Below are 26,283 nucleotides of genomic sequence, written 5' to 3'. Positions count from 1 at the left end.
GACTTATTTTATTTACTGTTCTACTCACTGGGCTTTAGAGCTCATCCCACTCCCTTAATCCCAGTTTTGCAGGTTCAGAGTAGCTGGGGAGAGTCAGCAACAGCAGAGTGTTGATTAAAGGACTGTATGTGTAATAGCCTAGTGTGGACATGATGTAACTGAAAAGAGTTATATGTAAAAGCATGTAATAGCGTGTAAGTTAGTATGAGATGGTTTAGAATGTGCTTTGCCTAGTGTTTGGTTATCCCTTGCGTATGCATGTATCCTGTTTTTAGTTTCTTGATGAGAAATGAGTCAAACCAGGCTTAATAAATGTTGTGTTGCGACCACTCCAGTACATTGTAACTGTGAGGGAAGACAGGGTGTGATTCCTTTGACCCAAGACCAGACCGTGAGAGAAGATCGGGTTTGAGTCCCGTGACTCTATGGACAGAATTACTGGTGTGAGCCCAGGGGGCTATGTCAGATTGGTGTATCTGATTGTTATTATGGTTAAGTCTGGTAGTTATACAGAAAAAGTGTAAAAGACTAGTAGTCGAGTCGGATCATGTATGGGATGTTTGGAGTTCAGGTTAGGCTTGCTACGGGTTCTGGCGGCCTTAAGCCGATCTGGATCCTAGCGCCGAGCAGTTTGGGCCGTTACAGAGAAGTACCGGTTTCCGGGCTGTTACAGCGGGTTCCGCCAAGCTAAAAGATCGGGCGTCGATCCCACTAAAAAAAGCACTCGCGCTAGGCCACAAGGCGTGTTCCACCAGTCTAGAAGACCGGGCGTTGGTCCCACTAAAAAAGGCATTTATGCTAGGCCACAAGGCGGATTCCACCAAACCAGAAGACCGGATGTTGGTCTCACTAAAAAAGACACTCATGCCAGGCCACAAGGCGAGTTTCACCAGGATAGAAGACCGGGTGTTGGTCCCACTAAAAAAGGTATTCATGCCAGGCCAAAAGGCGGGTTCCTCTAGGCTAGAAGACTAGGCATTGATTCTACTAAAAAGACACTCATGCCAAGCCACAAGGCAGATTCTGCTAGGCTAGAAGACCAGGCGTTGGTCCCACTAAAAAAGGCATTCGTGTCAGGCCACTTGGCAGGTTCTGCTAGGCCAGAAGATTGGGCATTGGCCCAGCAAAAGGGCATTCATGCCAGGCTATGAGACGAGCACAACTACCGAGTGTTAATCCCATTTTCAAGGCATTTGAAGTCCAAGTCACAAGACAAGTGTTTGTAATAAGGTATTAGTCTCAAGATTATAAGAAATCCTATAACATATCTCAAGCCCGAGGCAAGCATTTGCCAGACCATATGTCCGAATGTTAACACCATTGTTCAAAAGCTTTTAAGTTATTTATCTTATCACCACCATGGTGGTTGGGTATTAATCCTTTAGTGGTCTTTTAAAAAAGAAATATATAATTTATGGTTAAATGCTAATCATACAAAACTGTCAAAATAAAATGGAAAAAATTTTCATTCAAATAAAAGGAGTATTACAGGATAGGAGGACATCATCTGTAACGACCCGAAAATCCGGACCGCTACCGGCGCTAGGATCCAGATCGGCATAAGGCCGTCGGGACCCGTAGCAAGCCTACTATGCATCCTGTACAGCTGGTATAATCCCAAACATGATCCAACATTTTCATTAAACATTTAAAACTTTACCTTCAACCAGTTTGACCTGTGTATGCACTATGACTGAGCTCATAGAACCCCTAGGGTCAGCATACCCTACGTCAAACTCGGTCCATCACATGAACAACATAAAATAAAACTCATGTACAAAGGGATTATCCAACTCGGGCCAAGCACAATACTATAACTCTGAACATATAACATAAAGTCATATTACAATATAACTCTTTTACATCCTTACATTACATCATGTCCACTACTACTCTGTTACATATCAAGACCATAACCATATCTCGTTGTCTTCCTGAGCTACCTCTGACCCTGCAAACCTGGGGTTAGGGGAGAGGGGTGAGCTAAAAAGCCCAGTGAGCAGAAACCATAAAAGAAAACAGTTCATTTTAACGTATGCTATCATGGAATGCGTCACATCACAAATATATCACCTCAAGGATGAATCTGTCACCAATAGCCCTCTACATATCAATCTCGTACCATAACAAGTCAACAATACTCTATGCCAGGGGCGATACGGCCACGCCTGGACTCCACATACTCTATGCCAGGGGCGATACGGCCACACCTGGACTACTCATGCTCTATGCCAGGGGCGATACGGCCACACCTGGACTACTCATCTCGTATCATATCGTACATGCCATATCATATTATTTCATATCATGTCATAACATACTGAGGGCTAGAGGATCATCCAGTATCCATCCACATCCTTATCATCGTATTATGCAATGCATCATATTCGTGAATTCTAATGCAAACAACCTATTACATAACATGGTATTCATGATGCATGAACATGCTTGAACATGCTGAAAACATTTGATTTAAAACATAAGGGTTAGTTCCACTCACCTCTGGCTAGCTCTGGACTAACTCTGAAGCAGCTAACACTGCTAAACACCTCGGTTCCTCGGGTCCGATCCTACACAGGTGGACTCCAGTGAGGTGCCAAACATACTCTAAACAACTCATAAACAACTACCCAAAAACCCCCTAAAGCATCACTTAAACATGCATAGAAAATACTCAAGAAAAGGCTGGACAGGGCACTTTCGGCGGCACCTTCGGCGGCCGAAAGTCCCAGACAGAGACGAAAGTCAGGCAGGTTCGGTGGCACCTTCGGCGGCCGAACCCTCTCTCCAGAGACGAAAGTCAGGCACTTTCGGCGGCCGAACATTACCTTCGGCGGCCGAAAGTCTGCTTTCAAGCCAAAACTCAACTTTCGGGGGCAAGGTTAGGCGGCCAATCCCTGCATCCTCAGGCAGGTTCGGCGGCCGAAACCACCTTCGGCGGCCGAACCTGAGTTCATCCAGAACTCAGCCCTTGTGCATTTCAAGCCTCCCAAACCTTTCATACACCCCAAAACAAGCACCCAACTTCTCAAACACATGCATACATCCTTAACCATGCACAAAGGAGCTCAAACAAGCTTATACTCCCAAAAACAACATCTAAAGCATACATAGATAGTTTATGACCCACATAGGCCAAAACCCTCAAAACAAACCAAACCTCACATACTCTCTCCCAATCATGCATACTCTCTCCCATATGCTCAAGGGGCTTGAAAACTAACTTAAACCCCAACACAAACATCACAAGAACATACATTATCATACATTGGGCATAAAACCCACACAAACCCTAACATGCATATCTACCCATACTCAACCATCAAAACCTCTTAAAACTCACTTAAAACTTCGTGAAACGTAAAAGAAAGCATAGATCCACACTTACCTCTTGAAGATCGAGGGTTTGTGCGAGCTCTAACTTGGAGATGGGAGGAAACTACTCCTTGGGTCTCCAAGCTCCCAAAACTTGATCTAAGCTTGAAAACTCTTCAAAACGACCATGGAACTCATAAAAATATGAAGGAGATGAAGAGAAAACATGAAAATGACCAAAGGAGGACATGAACACACCTGAGCTCGAGAATGGGGAGAAATCTCGCCCATTTTCGGTCTGAGGGGCTTTTATAGGTGGCCAGCCAAACCTCCTTCGGCGGCCTAACATGCATGCAAAACACCCCCATGTTCGGCGGCCGAACCTGGTTTGTTCAAACATAGCTTTCGGAGGCCAAAAGCGCTCCCCAAAACCAACTCATGTTCGGCGGCCGAACTTCACTTTCGGCGGCCGAACCTGGCAAAAACCTCCTTGGTCTTTTCTTTTCAAAACTCACTTCTTTTTCATTTAAAACCATGAAATCAGTAAAAATCATTTTAGAGATCACATTTTACCCCTCTAGAAGACTCTGGCATCATCAAAAGTTCCATATTCCGACGGAGATTCCGCCGGAAGGTAGGGATTTCGATGCCGAAATCTAGCCGGGTATTACATCATCAGTCACCTCCTCTCGAGCTTCTAATACGGGTACATCATTGGCTATTATAGTAAAAGCTGGGTTAGGATGGTTGTCTTCAGTTATACCTTCCTCGTCCTCATCCTCGTCCTTCTATGGAAGGATGTCAACTATCCAGGCAAAGTCCTCAGAAGAAAACCGCTTCACCAGCTCCTTCTTGACTGAGTCTTGGCCCTCGATGAACATCTCTCTTTCCTAGGCCACCGTCTCTTGGAGCTAGGCCTCTAATTCAGCAATTCTATTAGAGGCGGCTCAGTTCTCCTCAACTTGATATTGCAGCCCCCGGATTGGAGCTGAAGCATAGCCATTTGATCCTTAGCACTTTTAGCTCGATTCTCAAGGGTAAGTCGGGAAGCATTGGCCTCACCCACGTCTGCCTGGAGCTTGTCCATTTACTATAGAGTTTCTTTCATCGTGCCTTTCACTTCGTCAACCTAAGTCTTCACTCTCGAGCATTCCTCTGCTAGTAGCCTTCTGTCCATTTCTTGAGCACCAAACCACCACCTTAGGACTTTATTATGCACTTTGGCCATGTAGGCGTAGAGGGCACTCTCTAGGGTAGAATAAATGATGTTGTCAACTTCGTCTCGACCCTGTTCAGGCGACGAAAGTCTTGGGGCCTCAGAGCATTCTTAGTCAATAGGACGATTAGGTTGGGATCCTCGAGGAGAGAGGGTGTTCGAGTTAGCGCCAACGCTAGGCATCGATGCTAGAAGGCCACGAGGAATCAACCCCCACGGTCACAAGAATGGGCTCAGTAGAAGTGGAAACTACAACAGAAGGCTAAAAAACTAGGACAGATACAGAAGCACCCATTGCAGAAGACTCAAGCTGTGAGTGACTCAAATCTTCTATTGTAAGTTGGGGAGGAGGAGGAAGCATGATCACTTTTTCTGCTTGGCGGACATGCTTGGGAAAGGGACCGGTTGCTCCAATGACAGCTTTGCCTTTGTGGGCAGCACACGTCGTTTCAGCAAATTTACTTCTTGACCCGACCATATCTGTGTAAATTGAAAAGTAAGTAAGACAGTTTAAAATCTAAATGAAGGCAAAAAGAAAAATACCCTGATCTCTAGATAGGGAAGTGCTCTCTCCAAGGCTGAAAAGGTTGGGCGGGTGAGGATCTCGAGTCTGACTTGCCTGGAGATGACTCTTCCAAGACAAAACGACGTTTCACACCACCTTGGTAATGTCTATTTTCTGAGGGGACCTAGCTATTGTCAAGAGAAAGGCTAATGCCTCGTCCTCATCCCACTTCGATTGGACTCCATCCTTTTTCAGTTCCACCCACAGGTTTCAGCTCGTTCGGAGATGTCCAAAACCCTCGAACACTCAGTGACGAAGGATAAAAACTTATTCTTCCATCGCTTTAATGAAAAAGGTATCCGGTTGAATATCGTCTAGTATTTTTGCCCGCTGAAAAATAAGAACTCTTTATTTCTCCGAGTATCCAACTGATACAGCTAGGAGAAGAGGGCCACGCTTGGCTCGATGTTGTTATTGAAACAAACAAACCGAAAGGCCACCAAGATTCTCTAGCCATTGGGATGTAGTTGGGTGACCGCAAGTTTATAAAATCGAAGGACCCTAATAAAAAATGGGTCCATGGGGAACTGAAAACCCGCCTTCAGATGCTCTTCATAGACAATTGGGGTATCCTCCGTAGGGATCTAATCATTCGCACGGACGCCCGAGGATGGAACAAAGACACATAAGGTTTTTCAAGAAATTTGGTATTGGCCATGAAGACGATCTATGTCTTGCTCTGTTATTATGGATGGGATGTTACTAATTAGGCTACCTTCATTTTTCAGAGCAACCCTTAATAAAATGATAGGAGCTAAGGCACGGATGAAGCCATCGAAGAAGGAGCTTGAGGCAGAACCTCCACTGGGAGTAAGAGAAGAAGAGGAAGTATTCATTCTAAAAGGAAAAAAGAAAACATAAATTACCATGAAAGCAAGGGAGTATAAACAACAAAGAAGGAGTGGCCGAATCTTTCTAGAAACAGAGATGATGATTGTGAGCAAAAGTGATACTTGGAGAAGAAGGGTTTTTATAAAACGGGTTTGATAGCAGACCTTAAATGCGGCTCGAGAAATATGACAACCATCATTGAAGAGCTAGGTAAGCAAAACGACGTGAGTAGGGAAAACCAATATCAATAAGCCACATGCCCCAAATCGTGAGAATAACTGTCACATTCAAATATGAAGAATCAAAAACCAGTGGAGGAACCTCTGATGCTACATAAAAATCACCCAAAGTGAGCCATGAGCTGTTATTACGAAATAAGGCCACATGGAAAGCATCTAATAAGCCGGTATCCGGTCTCACTCGAGGAAAGGAAGATCCAGACACTGTTACGCTCGGTTCTTCATCAAGACTCGCCCTCCCTTGAAGAGGTTGAGCCTTCACATGAAGTTATCGTTAGTAGGCACAATCCAGCAGACTCATGTTATGTCTGTAATCATGAAATCACTGACTAGCTAAACTGGCGAGATCCGTTATTAAATAACCGGCCACATCATCGCCGGATTATTAAAAAATGTCATGTTTAACTCTATCTTCTTAAGTATAAAAGCCAACGATCACAGAAATAAACGTATGCAATTCTCTTACACTATTACTCTCAAGTTCTAAGCAATTTCATTTTGTTGCCCTTCTCTTTAAACTTACCAATTTAAGTGTCAGAGTGGCTGCCATAGGTGTGAACCACTTCACTTTCTCTTTTTTACAGGTTTAATCAATCCCAGCATAACTCTACTTTCGGTCGCATCACAACTTTAATTAATTATATTTTTATAATCTATAAATTTATATTAAACTTAAATATCGAAATGAATCAACCAAATTTCGTCATTTATACCATTTTCCTTTTTCTCATTTATGACCATCTCGATCCTCCATCAAATGAGTATCCTTTAATGTACCAGTTTTAACTACCAAGTAAAGGTCCATGGCCCATATTGAAAGGAAAAGTTATATAATACTATAGTTTTTATTGTGTTAAATATTTATATGGTACAACAAATTAATAGGCGGAGACATTTATATAACATAATTACTTGTTTTGTAAAATAAAGCAATTGCTAGTTAATTACATATTATTAAGATTCATTCATCTACTTGTAGGGTATATTTATTTATACATTTTTTTTTTTATCAAAAGTTAGATAGATTTCAATTTATGCATTTCTATCTTATTGAACGATGGTGATGTATGGAAAAGGAAAAGCTGAAGCAAGAAGCAAACTTAATGTGCCAAAAGGTCTAGTTGTATCCCATTTGTTAAGGCCTTTTTCTCCTTTTTTCTAGGTGTTTCATTCATCTATTGTTTCTTGTATGGACCATGTTGGTTTGGTATCAATTCAAGCCTTATGTATACTTCTCATCAGTCTCAAACAGAACGCCCAAGGGAGGAGCGTAGCAGTTAGCTGATTTACGAAAAAAACAAAGGCGGCCACTGCATCCATGTCTCTTTCAACATTAGCCTCTTGGCTGTCGTAAAAGATTCCCCAATATATATATATGGCCAACTCGCTTCTTTACTCCACTCCTCAGATCAGCCTCTGCTTATAGTTATAGCTTGATAATGGCCATGATGGGTCGTTTCCAGCTTATTCTTCTACTGCCACTCTCTTTCAGTTTGTGCTTTTTTTCTAGTTCTGTGTCAGCTCAGCTCAGACAAAATTATTACGCCAATATTTGCCCGAATGTGGAATCTATTGTTAGAAATGCAGTTCAAAAGAAATTTCAGCAGACTTTTGTCACTATCCCTGGAACCCTCCGTCTCTTCTTCCATGATTGCTTTGTGCAGGTAGCCATTTATTTCCTTCAGAAAATTAAGAAGAAAAAAAAAAAAACCATGACTCCATTTTAGCTTGCTTAATTTGTTTCTGTTTACATATGTATATATAAAGGGATGTGATGCTTCTGTTATAATCCAATCTACTCCGAACAACAAAGCAGAGAAAGACCACCCTGATAATTTGTCATTGGCCGGAGATGGATTTGACACGGTCATCAAGGCCAAAGCCGCCGTGGATGCCATTCCCAGCTGCAGAAACAAGGTGTCGTGTGCAGATATTCTTGCCATGGCAACTAGAGATGTGGTGGCTCTGGTGAGTCCACAGTCCTTGTGTAATTTCTACCTGAAATTTCATTGTCGTAATTCATTTATTCTGTATACGTGAATGTGATGTAAATGCAGTCTGGTGGACCCTCATATGCTGTTGAATTGGGAAGATTGGATGGCCTCAGATCTAGTGCTGCTAACGTTAATGGCAATCTGCCTAAGGAAAGTTTCAATCTGAATCAGCTCAACTCTCTCTTTGCTTCTCGTGGCCTCTCCCAAGCTGACATGATTGCCCTCTCAGGTTCAAAAATTTCATATACTCTACCAATAAAAAAAATAATATATTTTAATTTTACTAGTCCGATCCATAATTTTTTATTTAAGGCATAATAAATAAGGATATATTAAAATAAATTCATTAATTATTATTTTCTTAAAAAAATGAATTATAATTTAGTATGAATAAGGCAAAGTGGATTTTTTTTTTTGGGTAAAATTATAAAGGGAACATCTGTAGATTCTCGTCCCGTTTGACAGGTCAATTTTGTTTTGGACTTTATTTACTTTAATATAGTCCTATGACCTGGCATTGGTTGTTAACTACTCAGCAAATTGAAAAGTCAAAGTTTTGATTCAGTGATGCTAATCACCATTAATCTGATTTTTCTACAGCTGCACACACCCTTGGATTCTCCCACTGCAATAAATTCAGCAACAGGATATACAATTTCAGCCGTCAAAATCCAGTGGACCCTACACTCAACAAGGCTTATGCAGCTGATTTACAGCAGATGTGCCCCAGGAACGTGGACCCCAGGATAGCCATTAACATGGACCCGATCACACCGAACACCTTCGACAACGTGTACTTCAAGAACCTCCAGAATGGAAAGGGACTCTTCACTTCGGACCAAGTTCTCTTCACGGACCCAAGGTCCAGGCCCACTGTTAATACATGGGCCAGCAACTCCCAAGCCTTTGAAAACGCCTTTGTTACCGCCATGACGAAGTTGGGCCGGGTCGGAGTCAAGACGGGTAGAAATGGAAATATTCGTCGAGACTGTGCCGTTTTAAATTAAAATGAAATTCAAGAAAATAGGAAAGATAAAAAAAAAAAAATCTTTATTTGTAGATTGAATAAAATGTGGGAATAAATTGATAGTGAAAAGAGGAAGGTTGAATTTTGAGCAACTTTCTTAATCTAAACCAATAGGGATCAATAGTGTTATGTTGAAATTGAAATAATTTATTAAATTAGATAAATTCTGAATTTTAGTTTGATTTTTTTTATTTAATTTTAATTTTTAAAAAATTCAATTATTTTGATTTGATTAGATCTTAATAAAAAAATTTAATAAAATTAAATTAAATAAAATAATTATTTTATTTAGTTCAATTGAAATTCAACTGACAGAATACATGTAATTGTTAAAAGAATGATATGACTTGACACATAGGGCAGTGGAAATTTGTCCAATTTGCAGCCATGCAATATAATACTTAGTAGCAAACAGAAGAGGCCAAGAGCATGTGATGGTGATTAGCAGTCCACATCAAAAGTTCTGTTGCCAAGCTTATCTTGTTATTCAAAGTGAACGTGGCAGATTAGGATGTTGTTTATGAACCTTGAAATTTAAACCACTAAAAAACAAGATTACAGCTGGAATGATTAATAAAAAAGATTAAGACAGTTTTGCTACTTACCTAGATATTCCTATTATGCACATGTTTCATTTTTTAAGCTGAAGTTTCAAGATATCGTCCGACAAGAAATGCATATCAGGTTTCAATCCAGCAGTATTTTATGTTTTTTCCCTGGAAAGGGCATCCAAGGTTTTGATGCTTTCAGTTTTTTTAACCTCAACCAATTGACTAACATCCAAACAACGAGGTTTTTAAGCTATTTGTTTCCAGAACACTAAAAATCATCATCCCAAGTAAATAAACTACTCAGAAACCTGATTTATAAGCATGCTATCCATATCTGTCAATGATTTTCATCCATGTGAATCAACTACTTTGGGACATGTTTGCTTATCAAAAGTCAGGGCCACACCCACAGAACAGTTGCATTCAATTTAAGCTCTCCATCCTAGAGATCTGTCAAAATGAATTCTCAACTGGAAAAGCACTGCTCTTTATTGATTCCAAAGCATAAGCTGCTGTGTATCCTGCCTGGTGAATTCATTTTACCAGATAACCAAAGATGAACGACTTTTAAAGGGTTAAATATCATTTGAGCTGAAATCACCTGCCATTGTTCTATAACAGCAGTTAAATCTCATCCTTCTCTTTTCTGCAAACGCTTCACCCATCGACCTTGAAAAGTAGAGCATTGTATCCATGTCAATCAATTACTACATTACATGGAACACAAAGTCACCAAGACTGAGTCTTGGGACTGCATAGTAAAACCCTCTAACCAAGGAAGCAGCGGGTTCCTCAGACTAATTTTCCACTTTGAATAGTGCTTAAGAAAACAAATTAAAATCAGCCCTGAATCATATTCAACAAAATTTTTAGTTCGAAGTAAATATATTGATTCATCAGCTTATCAATATACATCCACGAGTCGTGCTCCAATTCTGCACCCGCCAAAGAGAAAATGGAAAGGAAACAGGCGTATACCATCCTAGCTTCTTATTTACCTTGTTATGCCTCTTGAGAGGACATATCCAATTCTTCCTCTGAAGAATTGGATGAAAGATTTGCAGCAGAGATTTTTGCAGATGCATGTCAAATCTACTGAGTTCCTGATTCACTCTCCGCTAGTGTTACAGATCTAACACAGGAAGCAACTATAGCTTAGCAAGCTCAATTGAGTGAGAAACTACAGCTTACTACAATAGTATGATCGATGCTTTGATCTCTTTCACCGCTCATTTAACTCATAGAAGATCGTGTACCAATTATAAAGAAAGAGCAATATGATGCTGGAACTCAAGGCTGCATTTCACATGGTGCACCTCATTCAAAATGCTGTTCCTGACTAACCAAAAAGCAGCTCAGTCATCAAAATCATTTCCTAACGAATTTTAAGCTTAAAGAAGAAAAAAGTATGCACCACACCTTCAATTAGACAGCCAGAAGAGAACTACAAAATCAACCCTTGGCAAAAGGTGGTAGTAGCGAAATCTTGAGATGAATTTTAGGAGAGATGCACAAATATTATATTACACAATTTGAAAAGATTAGCTTACCTGTAACAACAATGACAGAAAGGCATGAGCATATCCCTTTTCATAGTCTGAATTGAACATACATGAATAGCATTTAGATGTAATACCCGACTAAACTCCAGTGTCGGAATTTCCACTTTCCGACGGAATCTCCATCAGAATCCGAAATCCCGAAACTGTGATATTTAGAAGGGTAAAATAAGGTTTTCATAAAATGAATTTGAAATTTTTGAATCGTGTTAAAAGAAAAGAAAGAGAAAAGAGTTTTAGAGGAATCCTAAGGTTCGGCCGCCGAACGTGGTTTCCTCAGCCACCTATAAATAGCCATCAGCTCGAAAATACGAGATTTCTTTCTCCATTTTCGGGCAGAGGTGAGTTCATACACCATCTTTGGCATTTTTGCTGAATTTCTTCAAATCCCTCAAAGAATTCATGTTTTTTCTGCTGTTGTTTTGAAGATTAAATGGTGTTTCAGAATCCTAGCTCTTGGAACCCTCGGAACTCTTTCATCCATCTCCAAAACCTCCCCTTGCTTGCTGCCACTTTAGTATTCTTCAAGAGGTAAGTTGGATCTTCACCTTTCTTCTACTTTCTAAAGGTTTCAGCAAGTTCAATAGGTGTTTTAGGGGGTTTGTTGATGCATGCAAGTTGGTTTTTCTTTTAGTTGATAGGTTTGAGCTTAGGGTTGATAGTGGACGTTTTTCTCTTGGGTTTTGATGATGCATGTTGAGGTTTAGACTAGATCTAGATATCTCTTATGCATGTTGAGGGTGTTCTGTTGCTTTTGAGCTTTTGCATATGTGTTTGGAGGCTTTTAGGAGGCTGCATATTTAGGACAGAATCGGGTTCTGCCTTGCTGGAGAACCCAGGTTTGGCCGCCGAAGCAAGGTTCGACCGCTGAACCTACTTGGGAAGGCAGCCATTTGGCCACCTAAACTACCCTCGAAGATTTCAACCTTCGGATCTGTAACGGGCTTTAGGTTGCCGAACCTGCCCCCGAAGGTTTTAACCATCAGATCTGTGAAGAGTTTTAGGCCGCCGAACCTGCCCCCGAAAGTTTTGACTTTCGGATCTGTGAAGGACCTTTGACCGCTGAACCTGCCGCCAAAAGTCACCTGCCCAACCTTTTACTGCTTGATTTCTATGTATGTTTTGGTATGTTTTTAGGGGTTTCTTGGTGGGTTGTTTAGAGTATTGTAAAAGTTATATTTGGTCCCTCATTTGAGTCCATCTGTGTTGGATCGAACTTGGGAGACCGTAGAGACCTGTAGTGAGATAACTGCTTCAATTTTAGGTGAGCGTCAGACAGAGGTGAGTAGAACTGAACTGATTTATTATTTCAAAGAAATCAAAACTTTATAAGCATGCTCATGCATCACGAATGTCATGTATATGTAATTAGGTTGTTTTGCATTAGAACTCACGAATATAATGCATTGCATAGTTATTGTTGTTGTGGATGAATGTTGGATGACCCACTAGCCCTACAGGTTGAGGCCCATTCTACGCCCTTGGCAATATGTAAGAGAAAGTCCAGGTCGAGACTCATTCTACGCCCCTGGCATTATGAATATGTTATGATATGTTTAAGAGGAAATCCTGAGGAGCACCCATCGTGGGTCGGGCACTATTGGAATTCATAGAGGGTTACTGGTGACAAATCCATCTTGATGTGCATTGTTTGTATTGTGACGCATTCATTCGATCATACGTTTTATTAAACTATCCTTTTTATGTTCTGCTCACTAGACTCTTGTAGCTTATCCCCTTTTCCCCTAACCTCAGGTTTGCAAGATCAGAGTTAGCTCGGGAAAGTCGGCTAAATTGCTGGTATAGCCTTTTGTAATAGTATAGTTGTGGACATGTATTATTTTATGGATTAGAATTGTGTTTTGCCCTAGTATTTGTCCTTGTAATTCATGTTTTCATGATCCTTTATGTAAAAGTTTTAAGTATGAGTTTATGTTTGAACTGAGCTTAAGGCATGTTATATTGACCATATTGGAGTATTTGATGAGGGTTCTAGTATGGGATTTTATATTTTCAATTATGATGCATGCACAGATCGAATCTTGGTTCATGAAATGATTAGGTTTTTGTTATATCATGTGATCATGTATGGAATTTTATCAGGTGTAACAGGATGTATGATAGACTTGATACGGGCTCCAGCGACCTTAAGTCGATCTGAACCCTAGCGCCGATAGCGGTCCGATTTTCGGGTCGTTACATTAGATATCAGGATTTTGATGTAAAACCAAATCTCCTACAGCAATAAAAACTAGGTCTCTGTAATGCATGTTGTATTTGCTTTTCTCCTCTTGAAAAAAACAACTCAGAACTATCACTGAGCAAATAAGGATCCATACAAGCAAATTATATATATATATATATATATATATATATATATATATATATATATATATATATATATATATGAAAATTGCCTTTACATGATCACAAGAATGGAATTGATTTTCGAGGTTTTCAAATTTCATATGGTAAATTTCTTTTGTGTTTGTTTACTTTTCATATTGGGCTACTGGCATTTCATCCAGAAGACAGAAAAAATGAGACCTTGGGAGTTGAAGGGGGTAGTGGTGAAGTTTATGAACACTTTGTTGCACATTATAAAACATGTGAACTCAAACGGATAGATTTTAAGGATATAAATAAGTCAATGCAACAATAATGGAATGAGCTTAAACAGATAGACACCAGAGACACCCATTGAATATTGATATAGTTACTCTTGTAAACAGATCTCACACTCAGAAAGAGGGACAGACACTGTGGCAGATTCTAGAAAAAAGCATAACATCCCAGGCACAAAGTAAGCAGTAGACCAACTATACATGAGGCAAGTAACGGCACAAGAGAACAATACGAGGGAGTAACTATTCAAGCATAATAATAACACAAAGAAAATAATTGCACTTCCACACCAGAAAAAATATATGAAAGTGTGCCTTGGAGTACTACTATTCAACCCACCCATAAATGGCATCCAGTAAAATTTATTGTAAAAAGCTATTAAAAATAGTTTTCTTTTTTCCTTTCAACATGATGGCTCCATCATGGCACATTTTCATGCAGGATTAAAGATTACAACAATGCAATATGTGCCTGTTTAGGACATGGCAGAGATTGAAAACAGAGAATTTATCAGTGCATTCTCAAACTTGGTTTATTAGAACTCCTCTGACAAAGGTGTTAATGACTATAGGCCTGAAAATTGGAAATGTAAGCTTTATTCACAAATATAATAAATTGAACAAACAAACTATAGGGTCAGTTGGAGGAGGAAACTGACCAATTTGGCACCAGTATATTCTTACAATGTCAATGTATTCACACTCTACCATGTCACACCCTGGAGATAATGAGTCCAAAGGCCTACGTACAGTCTGATCAACTTCATCCCACCAAATCTTGTAATACTATTAACTCACAATATCTTGGAACCTAAACTTCCCATCCCACCAAATCTTGCATTAATATTCTTGTTCATTCTTCTGATGCATGAAATAAAACCTTCTCTAGTTGAGTTGGCCACTCTTCTTCAAGGGTCTGAGGGTTTAGTTCTACTGCAAGCTGAAAATCTAACATGGACACTGCAATGGACCCCCTAGTTTTTTAATATATCTCACAGGCCATACACCTTTCAAACCAGATACGGATTGAATCTGTCCTTGGCCTGCACGTTTCCCTCCAGCTAGACCTATACAGGGATTCATCAATCCCTTCAAGTAAACATCCAAGCTGTTATTTAACAAATTGGCACAATCAACTGAAACTTTTATTCCTTCCATCTCCAACTTATGCTCCAACCTCTTCCTTGAAGAATTGGAATCAGGTAATTCACCGCTTTTCTGACATGTCCCCATGTAATAAGAAGATGCTAAGTCATTATAAAGCACTTCTCATGCCCCTTTAGCATTAAAGGAGATACCAAGAGGAGCTCTAATGGGGCTCCTACTACAAATGTTGGGGCTTCCAGCAGCCTGATCATCCTCTTCTCCATCTTCCACAGAGCATGGGGGTCTACTGCACATAGAAAGCAGCTCAGTAGTACTCTGTTCTTGGTTTTTAGGGACTGAATCTTCAAATGCAGTAGTGTGGCTCTTCTCATGAGGGCCAAGAGTGCTATGGTGATCCCTAAACTTGCATGCACTAAGAATTGACCTCCCTGTACAAGGAGATTGGAGAAAATCGCTACATAGGGATTGAAGGCTACCTTTTTATACCTATTAGGCACTTTGCCACTTAGATCACCTTTTGCTTTGCTCTCCTTCGTCGGGAGAGTCTTGAAGAATTGTGCCTCTTTTATAATTGATCTGAGGAGGAGGTTATGAAGTAGTACATTTTCTCTCCCTACTGTACCAGTGCAGAGTCTATCAAAATCAGATTTGTTAACCTTAAGACTCAGAAACTTTGTGAGAAGGTCAACGTACTTCTGGTCTCTTAGATACCCAAGCATCTTCTCAATCTGCAATTTCAGCTCCAATGTGTCTGTCCAGGAAAATGCCGAGATGCTGGAATTTTTCAAAACTCCTCACTAGCAATCATCAAAAGAAGTTTATGCTAACCGTTGCATTGGAAATTACAATAAAAATAATTTCCAATTAAAATCACAAAACAAGCAAAATTCTAGATTCCAAAAAGCTGTGTGCCAATAGCAAGTTCGTTACTTCTATCAGAACATAAAGAACCTGAACTTATCTGTTTCTAGCAGTTCATTTTTTGTCTAAGCAAAGTCAACAGTAGAAGCTAATACAATTAAAGTAACTAAATTCTAGAAAAAAAAGGACACAAAACCCATATGCAAATTAATAATGAAACATGAATTTTAACTTCATTTCACCCATTACTCCTTCAATTCAATTAGTTGTTCACGAAATCAAAGCTTAAACAGGGAATACAAAATACATAAATTTCACCACCCAACTTCAATTTCACATAAACAAACAGAGAAAACAACAAAGATGGGAAAGAATAGAAAATCCAAAAATTATAAGGAAAATTGGAGCTCCACAAAGCACCTTTCTGAAAAATTGACCAGCAAATAAAAATAAACCCAGAAATTGAGTAAGGCACTATAAATATTGAAGTAAAGAAAGAAGAAAAATGAAGTCAAGGAGAAGAGAAAGGCGAAGTTAAATTGAAAAATACCTAATTGAATTTGGAACAGGGTTTACTGTGTTATTGAGTGCAAATTGTGAATACTTGTTTTCAAGGGAGCGAGAGCTGAGAGAGATTAGGCTAGCAAATGGCAAACAGGAAAAAAAGCGAGGGTTTATACGTGGGTCAATGTGCACGTGCGTTTTGACAAGTGTTAAATGTATGCTGCCTTTTGAGTTTTTCTTTTTCTTTTTCTAATTTTACTTTTATAAAAAAAATAAATAAAAAAAATTTAAATCTTAAAAAATAATTTTAATTTCTAATTTATTCGATTTGATTAATTTTAAATGTTTAATTCAATTTTAAATCGAGAAATACTCACATATTAGTATAAAAAATTTTATTCATGATGCATAAATATGTATTAATTTGAATTATATTATTGAATCTCACATATTTATTATATTTTAATTTCACTTTAACTTAAAATTTTATAATTTTTCATAATATTGATATTTTTTTCACAGTTTCTTCACTTTTTATTTATTTTATATAAAATTTTTCTTTTTTAATATTTTTAATTAATAAAATTTTAAACCCTAAAAAATTTTCTCTAGCGGAAGAGCCGGATGCTATCCTAGTTCCCTTCAATATTTTAGAATTTTACACTTTATTTGTATGAGGGAAAAATAATTTTCATAATTTTTCTTTTGTAAATATTTAATAAAAAAGGGAAAATGATGCAAAAGAGAAGAATAAAAGAGAAATTCTATTTCTTATTTTCATCCACATTGAAATGAAATTAAGGAAAATATTGTATTATTTATATTAAAATTGAGAAAAAATGAAATTAAAAAATAAAAGCGAAAATATAACTATCATTTATTTTCGATTAATGATCAATAATTTTATTGTTAATATTTTAAATAGTTAATAAATAAGTGATTTGTAATTTATTTTAATTATTATTTTTTTATAATTTAATCGGAAAATTTTGTCTTTTTTTTCTTGCTGTGATTACTAAGCTATTTAAATATCATTAGTGATAAGCTAGCCAACTCAGCCAATAAAAATAGAAAGGAAAATTGTTTGGGGGAAAAAAGAAAGAATTGAGAGGAAGAAGATGAATTAAGCAGACATCCAAGCAGTGGCAAATACAACATTATGTCCTTTCCAAGTAAGAACGAGGTCGTCTTCTTCCTTCTTCAATCCCCACCCAGCTGCATGTTCCCCAAGCATTGTCTTAACTTCAGAAACTGCATCTTCACCGAAAGAAATGCTTCTAAAATTAGCATTCTTCATCCGCTGAACCCACATGCTCTTTGTTTCCAGCCTCTCAACCCTTTGCAGACCTTCATGAGCGATCACATTCTCAATCTTCCAGCATATGTCTGCTTCATACCACTGCCTTTGCTTGCTTCCCCTTGGAAGAAATGTGTCCATTGTATCATAAGGAATCCATAGATAATTGAAGGCTGACCTTAATCTACACACCAGATTGTTTGATATTAAATCTGCATCTTCATCTACTAACACTACAATTGTTGGATCTAAACTCCAAAGGGATTTCAGAAACATGGTTCGAAGAGAAGACTCGACAACAGAGTATGGATTTGATGAGTTGGTACGAGGAATACTACTAGAAATGGTTTCTTCAGGGATGTAATGGAGCAACATCTGACAGTTTACAACAAGAGCCTCGCCATTTTCTGTGTAGACCAAATTCTGCACTCGTAGCTGCTCGATTAAAGAAGAGAATCCATCTGCATAACTTGAATGGACGACTCTAAACTCCATTATTACATTGCGGGACCTTGCAAAGTTTATCAACTTGGCACCCAACTCGTCATAAGAAAGATCAAGCATAGGGGGAATATCTTCAGTGGCACCAGCAACTGTGAGCTTTATCAAAGGAGTGACCTCAAAGCGATTTGCTATAGCATCAATAAGAGTAGGGATTTGCATGCAACGAGTCATGCTTAAATCCACAATATGAACAGATGAATACCCATCAATGGCTTCTATAATAGCAGCATTAGCAGCAGTGAAACCGAAGCGATGCCATGGGGTTAAGTCCACAAACCCAGCAAGCTCAATGACAGAGAATTTGTGGGTATTTATAGCAAGAGTGCAGTTAGCATTCGCCATAGCTGCGAGGAGTTTGCAAGTACCATTCTTGGCAGCACGTGCAACGAGAGCTCTAAGGAAAGCACACGTTAAGCGCTGATTTGAGTCACCATCTGGGGGTGCAATGTTGTTTAAAACCCAAAGAATCTGTTGAGCTAAAGTGGCATCGTTACTTTCAATTGCGTTTGCACAGTGGACTAAAAGCTGCTCCATGCAATTTGCATCACCTAAACTGCCTAAAGCTTTTGAAGTAGGAAACCCAGGCCATGGACGGGTCCTTTGAGTTTGGTTAATCTTGTTCACGGTGGGGTTTGAGATTGGAGCAGTGATTTGGCCATGAAACTGCAAAGGTGGTGGTGGGGTTTCAGTGAATTGCATCATGGACAAGGAGAGAGAGACAGAACGATAGCTGGAGAGAAAGAAAAGTTACAAATTTGAGAGAGAAAGGAACAGAGAGAAGAGAGCAAAAGGGATGGAAAGATAAAATGGGAATCAGAAATCTGAAGAGACAAGGAATATTGAAAGAGACCAGACTAGGAGTGTGTACCTTAATTAACCTTGGGAAACGATCAGTGTTGTGAGTGAAAAATTGTGGAACCGAGTCTGTCTGGGAGAATTCTGCAATTGAATCTAAGGAAATAGATATTTCAGCTTTATCTGAGGATTTATCGAAAGGGGAAGGAAAAAAAAAAAAAAAAAAAAAAAAGAGGACTGATCAGTAAATTTCGTCTTGTAATGAGTGGGTCTGGGGTTCATAGGAAACAAAGGCAATTAAAGAAACAAATTCTTCAACCTAAGTAATCCTTGTATTTATAAATAATTAAATGTATAAATATTAGTTATAATAAAATCATTGTATCGTAATAAATTTATTTTTTTATATATAATATTATTATGAAAAAATATTTTAAGCTGTTTTATGATCGATTATGATTGAAATTTAAATTTTTTTAAATAATTATTTTATTTAAAAAAAATTACTGTTTAATTTTTATAATATACGATAACTCACTAATTAGTTTCTCAATTTAAAAAATATATTAAAATTTGATTAAAAAAATATATATATTAAAATATTCTTAACATTTTAAAAGACTAATAGTTAATTTTTTTCATTAATTTTATCGTTAAATATTTTATTATTTAATTTCTATAACTTTCTAAAATTTATTAGTTAGCCGTAATTTTTAAAAAGTTTACTAATTAGTCCTTCTATATCATGATATTTTAGATTTTTTTATAATATTTAATGGCTAAAAATAATAGAGAGACTAATTAGTAGACTTTTTAAAACGTAAGAAACATTTTAATATATTTTTCAAAATCAAAGGACTAATCAATGAGTTTTATCATATTATAAGAACTAAATAGTAATTTTTCTTTTATTTATATAATTAAGAAAAAACATAACAAGCAAATCCATTCTATCCCAGACCAGTAGGTTGCCTCAATATGCCCAATCTAAAACCTAAATGTTAAGTGAAAAAACTTGAAAAACATCATACTCTAAAAGACAGATAAGAGAACTATGAGGTTCCTCTATGCAGCGAGACTAGCATAAGATATAGCTACCCTAGGGAACCTGTGAGCAATCTTATTAGCTTCTTTTTGAATCCCAGAAAGAGTCCAGCCAATCCTATTCATCAAACAAATACAATAATCCTTAACTATAAGTCTAAACCTAGACTAATTTTTAGTACGAGATAAAATAGCATCAATTTTAATATCAACATTAGTAGCATCATTATTCTTAAGCCAAGAAAGCGCTTCCCATAAACCAAGCGCTTCAGCAAGACGTGCACAATGTGCTGCCTCAAGAAAACCCATTAAGCCCATAATAAAATGTCCATCTGATTGTCGCAATACAATAACATACATAGATTTACCACTATGATCTTAAACCCCACATCAATATTACACTTTACTTGTCCATTAGATGGTGGTCACTAAGGAATGACATCACCGGCTTACACTAGGTTTGTACCTGGACTTTTATTGTGCACTATTCTCCATTCTTGCATAATCTACAAACTAGAATATACTACCTCTTCAACAGTAGATTTACGATTACGCCATAATAACCAATTTTGATGGGACCAAATATTTCATGCTATAGTATAGACTTTCGCAATTTTTCAATCGGTAATCGATCTACCAACACTAGCAAAAAAAAACTAATACAACTATCACTAAATCTGGTATTCCAACCTAGTCTCTACCAACATGCTATTGTAAACGGGTAATGAATAAACATATGATTATCATCTTCATCGCAACCACATTTCAAGCAAACTGGATTCACGTCAACTAACATCTATCGAAGATTAAACTTAGTTGGAAAAATGCGTCTCAACAGTTTCCATATAAGATTCTTTATTTTAGGAGGCATGTGAAGATTCCAATATCTCTTCCAATACGCAATCACTGTATAGCTGGATAGGGTTGTATTAGTATGTTCTGCTATGTGATAACCAGACTTAACATTATATCTTTCGGACTTATTAAATGCGAAATGAGATTATCCTCTATTGGAGAAACACTTAGCGAAATACTGAGAATATTCTGGACATCACCGGGGTGAAGAGCTCATTCAAAAGATTCATATCCCAACATTCTCCATCATTGCTAAAGAGGCCCGCAACAGTTAACTCCTCAACACCATTAATAATAGAGGTTTCAACATAAAAACTAGGATTATTCATGAGCCACCGGCCGCCCCACACTTTAATATCAGTTCCATTCCCCACTCTCCATTGGATTCCTTTTTGTAGTAGCCCCTAGAATTGCAATAAGTTTTTCCAAAGCAAACTCAGATTAGATCCTTTTGTCGCATGCAACAAGTCCCCTTGAGCGAAATATTTAGCTTTAATAACTCTACTAAGAAAAGCATTTGGGTCAAAAAGAATTCTCCAAACCTGCTGTCCCAGCATTGCTAGATTAAAATGATGGAGGTTCCAAAACCCCATGCCACCATATTCTTTCCCCAGACACATCTTGTCTCAAGAAAGCCCATGAATACGTTTCGATCTCTTCCTTTTGAGCACCACCAAAAAGAACTCATCATTCTTTGTAACTCCTCACATAACGGGATAGGAATAGCAAAGGCACTCATATAGCAGGATGGGATAGCCTAGGCCACTGATTTAAGAAGGATCTCCTTCCCTACATTAAAAAGAAGTTTACTTTGCTAACTCGTGACTCATTGCCACACACTCTCCTTTAAATATGCAAAAACCTGCTTCTTATTTTTTTCGATTAAGGATGAAAGACCAAGATATCAACTATGATTAAGAAGAGTTTGAACATCAAGAAACATAGAGATAAATGTTTTAAATTCTTCTGAGGTATTAGAGCTAAAATAAATGTTTGATTTCTAAAAATTAACGGTCTGTCCAAAAGCATTCTCATACTCTTGCAAAATATTTTTAATAGAAAGATATTCTTGCTCAGTAGCTTTGAAGAAGAAGAAACTATCGTCAGCAAATAGGAGATGAGAAATACTCGATGCTCGATGACAAATTCTAAAGCCATGGATGTCCCCCCTCGCTTCAGCACATCGAAATAGAGCAGAAAAATTTTCAGCACAAAGAATGAAAAGATATGGAGATAACATATCATCTTAACGAAGACCTCTATTTGGACTGATGGGACCGAATTCAGCACCATTCAACATTACTGAATAATTAATCGTAGTAATACAGAGAATAATAAGGTCAACAAACCTTTGGGCAAACCCAAGTTGGAGCATGACAATTTTTAGATAAGTCCAATCCACCCTGTTATATGATTTACTAATATCTATTTTAAGAGCTACTTCACCCTTCTTTCCATGACTTTTGCATTTCATATGGTGAATTACTTCAAAAGCAAGCATGACATTATCTATAATTAAGCGCACAGGTACAAAAGCATACTATGAGGGTGAGACAATAGAGTCAAGGAGAGATTTAGGTCGATTGGCCAAGACTCTTGCCACAACTTTATAAATAATATTACAAAGCAAAATGGGCATGAGGTCTTTAAGTGTGGAGGGCTTATCACATTTAGGAATAAGGACAGTGATGGTATTATTAAGAGACTCGGGAAAGGAACCTGAGCTGATCCATCGTTGGCTACTACAAACCACATCAAGCCTAATAATATCCCAAAATTTCTAAAAAAATGCTAGATTCATTCCATCTGTCACAGGAGCTTTATCAGGATGTTTGAAAAACAGCTCGTTTGACCTCTTTAGTATATACTAGTGCCAGCAATCTATAATTATCAGTGAGAGAAATCTTTGGTTTTAAAAGATTGACAACTAGATCATAATTCTCATCGCCCGACAAGAATAGAGTAGTGAAATAGTCAATAATCATAGCGCCTAAGCCTCCTTTGTCATTTATCTATTGCTTAGAGTTGTTCTGAAGTGCCTCAATAAAGTTAGCCCGCTTTCTGGTAGAAGCCTGAGAGTGAAAAAACTGAGAATTTCTATCCCCTTCTTTGAGCCATAAATTTTTAGAATATTGTTGACTGTGCGGTTGTCGAAGCCGGTCAAAAATAACCTTTTTGGTTACCAACAATTTTACAACTGTAGATAGTGGCAAAAGGATCAAATCCACAGGGAATTGATAGTTACCTATTTTCCTTAACAAGACCAAGAAAATAAACTAAAAGTAAACAAACTGAAAGTAAAATAAAAGGGGGGGTTTTGAGATTGATGAATTAAACTAATACTGAAAGCAATAAAGTAAAGAAAATAATAAAATAAAGAGATTCACTAATGAGAAAAGCTCTAGTTGAAGAATTGGATCCACTTTAGTTGTTGGGACTGATCATTGATATTTATGTTCCTTTGTTTGATTCAATAAATTAGTTATGAAGATGGAAGACGCTTCTCACCACCATATCCCTCCTTAAGCATAAATCAATTAGGGAACGTCCTCTAATTAATTACTAATCAACAAGTTGCCAAGGAACGTCCTTGGGCCTTTGGCATCTAACAACTGTCAATTGCATTAAGAAATAGAGAGACCTAATTCTAGCTACCCAAACGCATGGTAATATTGCTAGATCATACAATTTCCTTAGTTTTTACACCAAGAGTTACTTGTGTTTGAATAATTCAAGCAATTACGGACTTAAAACTATCCAAACTAACAAATTATTACCTTGCAATCAAGAATCAATTGGCCTTATTGATCTAAACCACAAAGCAACAATGGAATTAAGTATAAAATTGCATAAATATTGAAAAACAAAAGATAAACAATGTATGTTCAGATCTCCCAATCCATAAAACAACCAAAGTTTCACCTAATCTTCAACTAGAAAAAAAGGGGTTTTAGCCATTCATTGCTGAAACAAAACCAAAAAATAAAAGAAAGGAAGAAGGAGAAGGTGGCCGACGGCCTTGGAAGGAGAAGAGACTTGTGTGGTTGAATGGGAAAAGGGAGAAGAGGATGAGGCGTGCGGCACTTGAAGCTTTTATAGGCTGAAAGTGTTACCCTAAGTTTCCTTGTGAAGTGGAGCCTTCTTTTGAATTTCAAATTTTGAATGTTCTCTTTTGAATTTTGAATTTTGAATGCTTGAGAGGCAATTGCATCTCCTTGAGATTTGGCTTCCTCAATAAGAAATAAGCTTCTTGAAGATTTGAAATTTGAATTTCAAATTACTCTGTTGAATGTACTTTCATTATTTATCTCCTCTTCAGCTGCAACTTGGCATGCTTGTTCTCCTTTGTTCCATTTTAGGCAGTTTTAAGAGCATTTTTACCAAATTACCTATTTACATCATTTTCTGCAAAATAAGATCAAAACCACAAAATTAGGCAGAAAAAGTGTAAATTAACATTAATAACATCATAATAAAATGGTCTAAATTTAGTCTGATCAAATACCCCCATACCTAGCTTTTTGCTTGTCCTCAAGCAAATAAACTTAATCAAACAAGCTCTCTTTGCTACTTGATCCTTTATTTCCACTTAAGCTCTTACTCTAGACCCCTACTTTAAAGTATTGTAGTGAAGAGTGTATGCACCAAGGTTACTCTCCTTCTTTCCTTGTCTCCCTTTACCTACCATGGCTAGTATTTGTTTTCCTCAAGAGAGAGATTATATATACACATATTCTTGTTCAGTTAAGACTTTTTCTAGCTTTCGGATTTACTTGCCCTTAACTTGAAGCACTTTATTCAGCTTTTTGTACTTTATCCTTGCTTGAAAAAGTCACCAACCTTTTGACGTGAAGGTACATATTTGTGATACCCACCCCCAGTTACTCAGTTGGTCACCTGTCCAAGTAGCTACTAGCTCTATTCATAGTCTTTTGACCATTGGAACAATTTTCAATTTGTGCTTTTGAGGTCTTTGCCTTTGCTGAATTTCTTTCTCAATGAATTTGGCAAATCAACACCAATTGTTAAAATAAGCCATGTTTCATTATTCACACATCTTTTTTATTATTCTCTCTAATGAGTACTGTCATATATTTTTCACCATGGCAAGCTCAAAAATTCAATTCAAAAGAAAATTTTCAACAATGAATACAACTCACTGCAATTGATTCAATTTAGGTTTAAAGAGTCATCACATCAAGGGGGTCATGAAAAGAAAGCTCATTCAATATAGCCTATGAGTTTGAGTAAAAAAAACCAAAACAAAAATAAATAAAAAAACTGTGACTACATGTGTGTGCAATAAAAGCAAAAATAACAAAAAATGAAAAAAAAAATTCAAATTGTGGCAATTCAAACTAAAAATTAAAGCAAAAATGGAATGGAAGACTTAAAAGTAAATTCAGAGATATGCACCCCCATACCTAATTCATGCATTGTCCTCAATATATTGGAAATATTAAAGTTCAAAGGAAACTGAGTACTCCCTTAGTGTGGTTTGTGTAGTGCGATCCACTAAGCAAGTTGATGAGGATGATTTAGTGGAACTCCTTCTACTACTTGCACTGTGAACCCTTCATAGTATGGTTTCAGGTGTGGTTCATCCCAAACACAGTGTTTTGCACTCTTCTTTATTTTGTCTGCATACCATGGTTTATCAGTTTGGGCATGAAAGATTTGTTCATAGGAATCACTCTCATTTTCTTCAGATTTTGGAAGTTGACGCATGAAGGGCTTCTGTTTAGGCAGACAAGATTCTGCCTTATCTGGTGGCTTGGGCAGACATTGTTCCGCATGCTCCTTTGCTTTGGGCGATTTGACTTCCACTTGTTCCTTGTGCGCATGGTCAGTCTGTGCTTGGTCGTAGTCCATCTGCTTAATGCAGCAGACTGTTGCTATCAGTTTTGGCTCCTTTTGGCTTCTTCATCTTTTTGGCTAGCCTCCCTGCAAAAGTCATTGTTTAGCATATCATCTTGATTCATATCAAAAACTTCTTGGCTCAAACAATCAATGATATCTAGACCATAAACAGGGGACATGTCATGGGGATATTTCATAGCATCATAAACATTAAATTTTTTTACTTCCCCTTCAAATTCTATGGTCAATGTGCCACCATGCACATCTATCTTAGTTCTGGCTGTGCTCAAGAAAGGTCGTCCAAGTAGGATGTCTGAAGTAGTGTTGCTATTGTCTTCCTTCATATCAATCACATAGAAATCTGCTGGAAAGACAAGTTGATCTACTTGCACTAGAACATCTTTCAGAACTCCTTTTGGATACACTACAGATCTATCAGCCAATTGAATTACTATTCTAGTGTCTTTAAGTGTACCTGCATTCAAAAAATTATAAATAGAAAGAGGCATAACATTAATTGATGCACCTAAGTCAC

The 26,283-nt window shown here is 37.6% G+C and overlaps 2 protein-coding genes and 2 long non-coding RNA genes across 5 annotated transcripts; 1 reads left to right on the top strand and 3 right to left on the bottom strand.

Annotated features, from left to right (window-relative positions):
* The first annotated feature begins 7,308 nt into the window (after nt 1–7,308).
* On the top strand, nt 7,309–9,279 carry LOC110627374 (peroxidase 73). The gene is made up of 4 exons (XM_021773661.2): nt 7,309–7,830; nt 7,934–8,134; nt 8,224–8,389; nt 8,761–9,279. Exons 1-4 carry the CDS (start codon nt 7,606–7,608, stop codon nt 9,165–9,167), a joined length of 999 nt encoding a protein of 332 aa, XP_021629353.1. The 5' UTR covers nt 7,309–7,605; the 3' UTR covers nt 9,168–9,279.
* Nucleotides 9,280–10,025: 746 nt separating this feature from the next.
* LOC122721393 lies at nt 10,026–12,527 on the bottom strand. 2 transcript variants are annotated; one of them, XR_006348070.1, is made up of 2 exons: nt 11,158–12,527; nt 10,026–11,077 (listed from the first exon to the last, which is right to left on the bottom strand). It is a non-coding gene; the product is annotated as an uncharacterized LOC122721393 (long non-coding RNA). The 2 variants fall into 2 exon arrangements; XR_006348069.1 differs by having other exon boundaries at nt 10,026–11,073.
* Nucleotides 12,528–14,502: 1,975 nt separating this feature from the next.
* Nucleotides 14,503–16,602, bottom strand: LOC110628701. The gene is made up of 2 exons (XR_006348071.1): nt 16,440–16,602; nt 14,503–15,825 (listed from the first exon to the last, which is right to left on the bottom strand). It is a non-coding gene; the product is annotated as an uncharacterized LOC110628701 (long non-coding RNA).
* An 871-nt stretch (nt 16,603–17,473) lies between these two features.
* On the bottom strand, nt 17,474–19,127 carry LOC110627285 (scarecrow-like protein 32). Its single transcript, XM_021773543.2, has one exon. It carries the CDS (start codon nt 18,894–18,896, stop codon nt 17,517–17,519), a length of 1,380 nt encoding a protein of 459 aa, XP_021629235.1. The 5' UTR covers nt 18,897–19,127; the 3' UTR covers nt 17,474–17,516.
* Nucleotides 19,128–26,283: the final 7,156 nt, after the last annotated feature.

This window comes from Manihot esculenta, chromosome 12 (assembly GCF_001659605.2).
Source record: "Manihot esculenta cultivar AM560-2 chromosome 12, M.esculenta_v8, whole genome shotgun sequence".
Classification (NCBI taxonomy): Eukaryota; Viridiplantae; Streptophyta; class Magnoliopsida; order Malpighiales; family Euphorbiaceae; genus Manihot; species Manihot esculenta.
Note: the sequence above shows the minus strand (reverse complement) of the source record. Positions and strands in the feature narration are given on the sequence as shown.

Coding starts and splice junctions, on each gene's coding strand:
- LOC110627285 (XM_021773543.2), bottom strand. CDS start 18,896: ATGATGCAATTCACTGAAACCCCACCACCACCTTTGCAGTTTCATGGC.
- LOC110627374 (XM_021773661.2), top strand. CDS start 7,606: ATGGCCATGATGGGTCGTTTCCAGCTTATTCTTCTACTGCCACTCTCT. Junction 7,831..7,933: donor TCCATGATTGCTTTGTGCAG/GTAGCCATTTAT, acceptor GTATATATAAAG/GGATGTGATGCTTCTGTTAT. Junction 8,390..8,760: donor TGACATGATTGCCCTCTCAG/GTTCAAAAATTT, acceptor ATTTTTCTACAG/CTGCACACACCCTTGGATTC.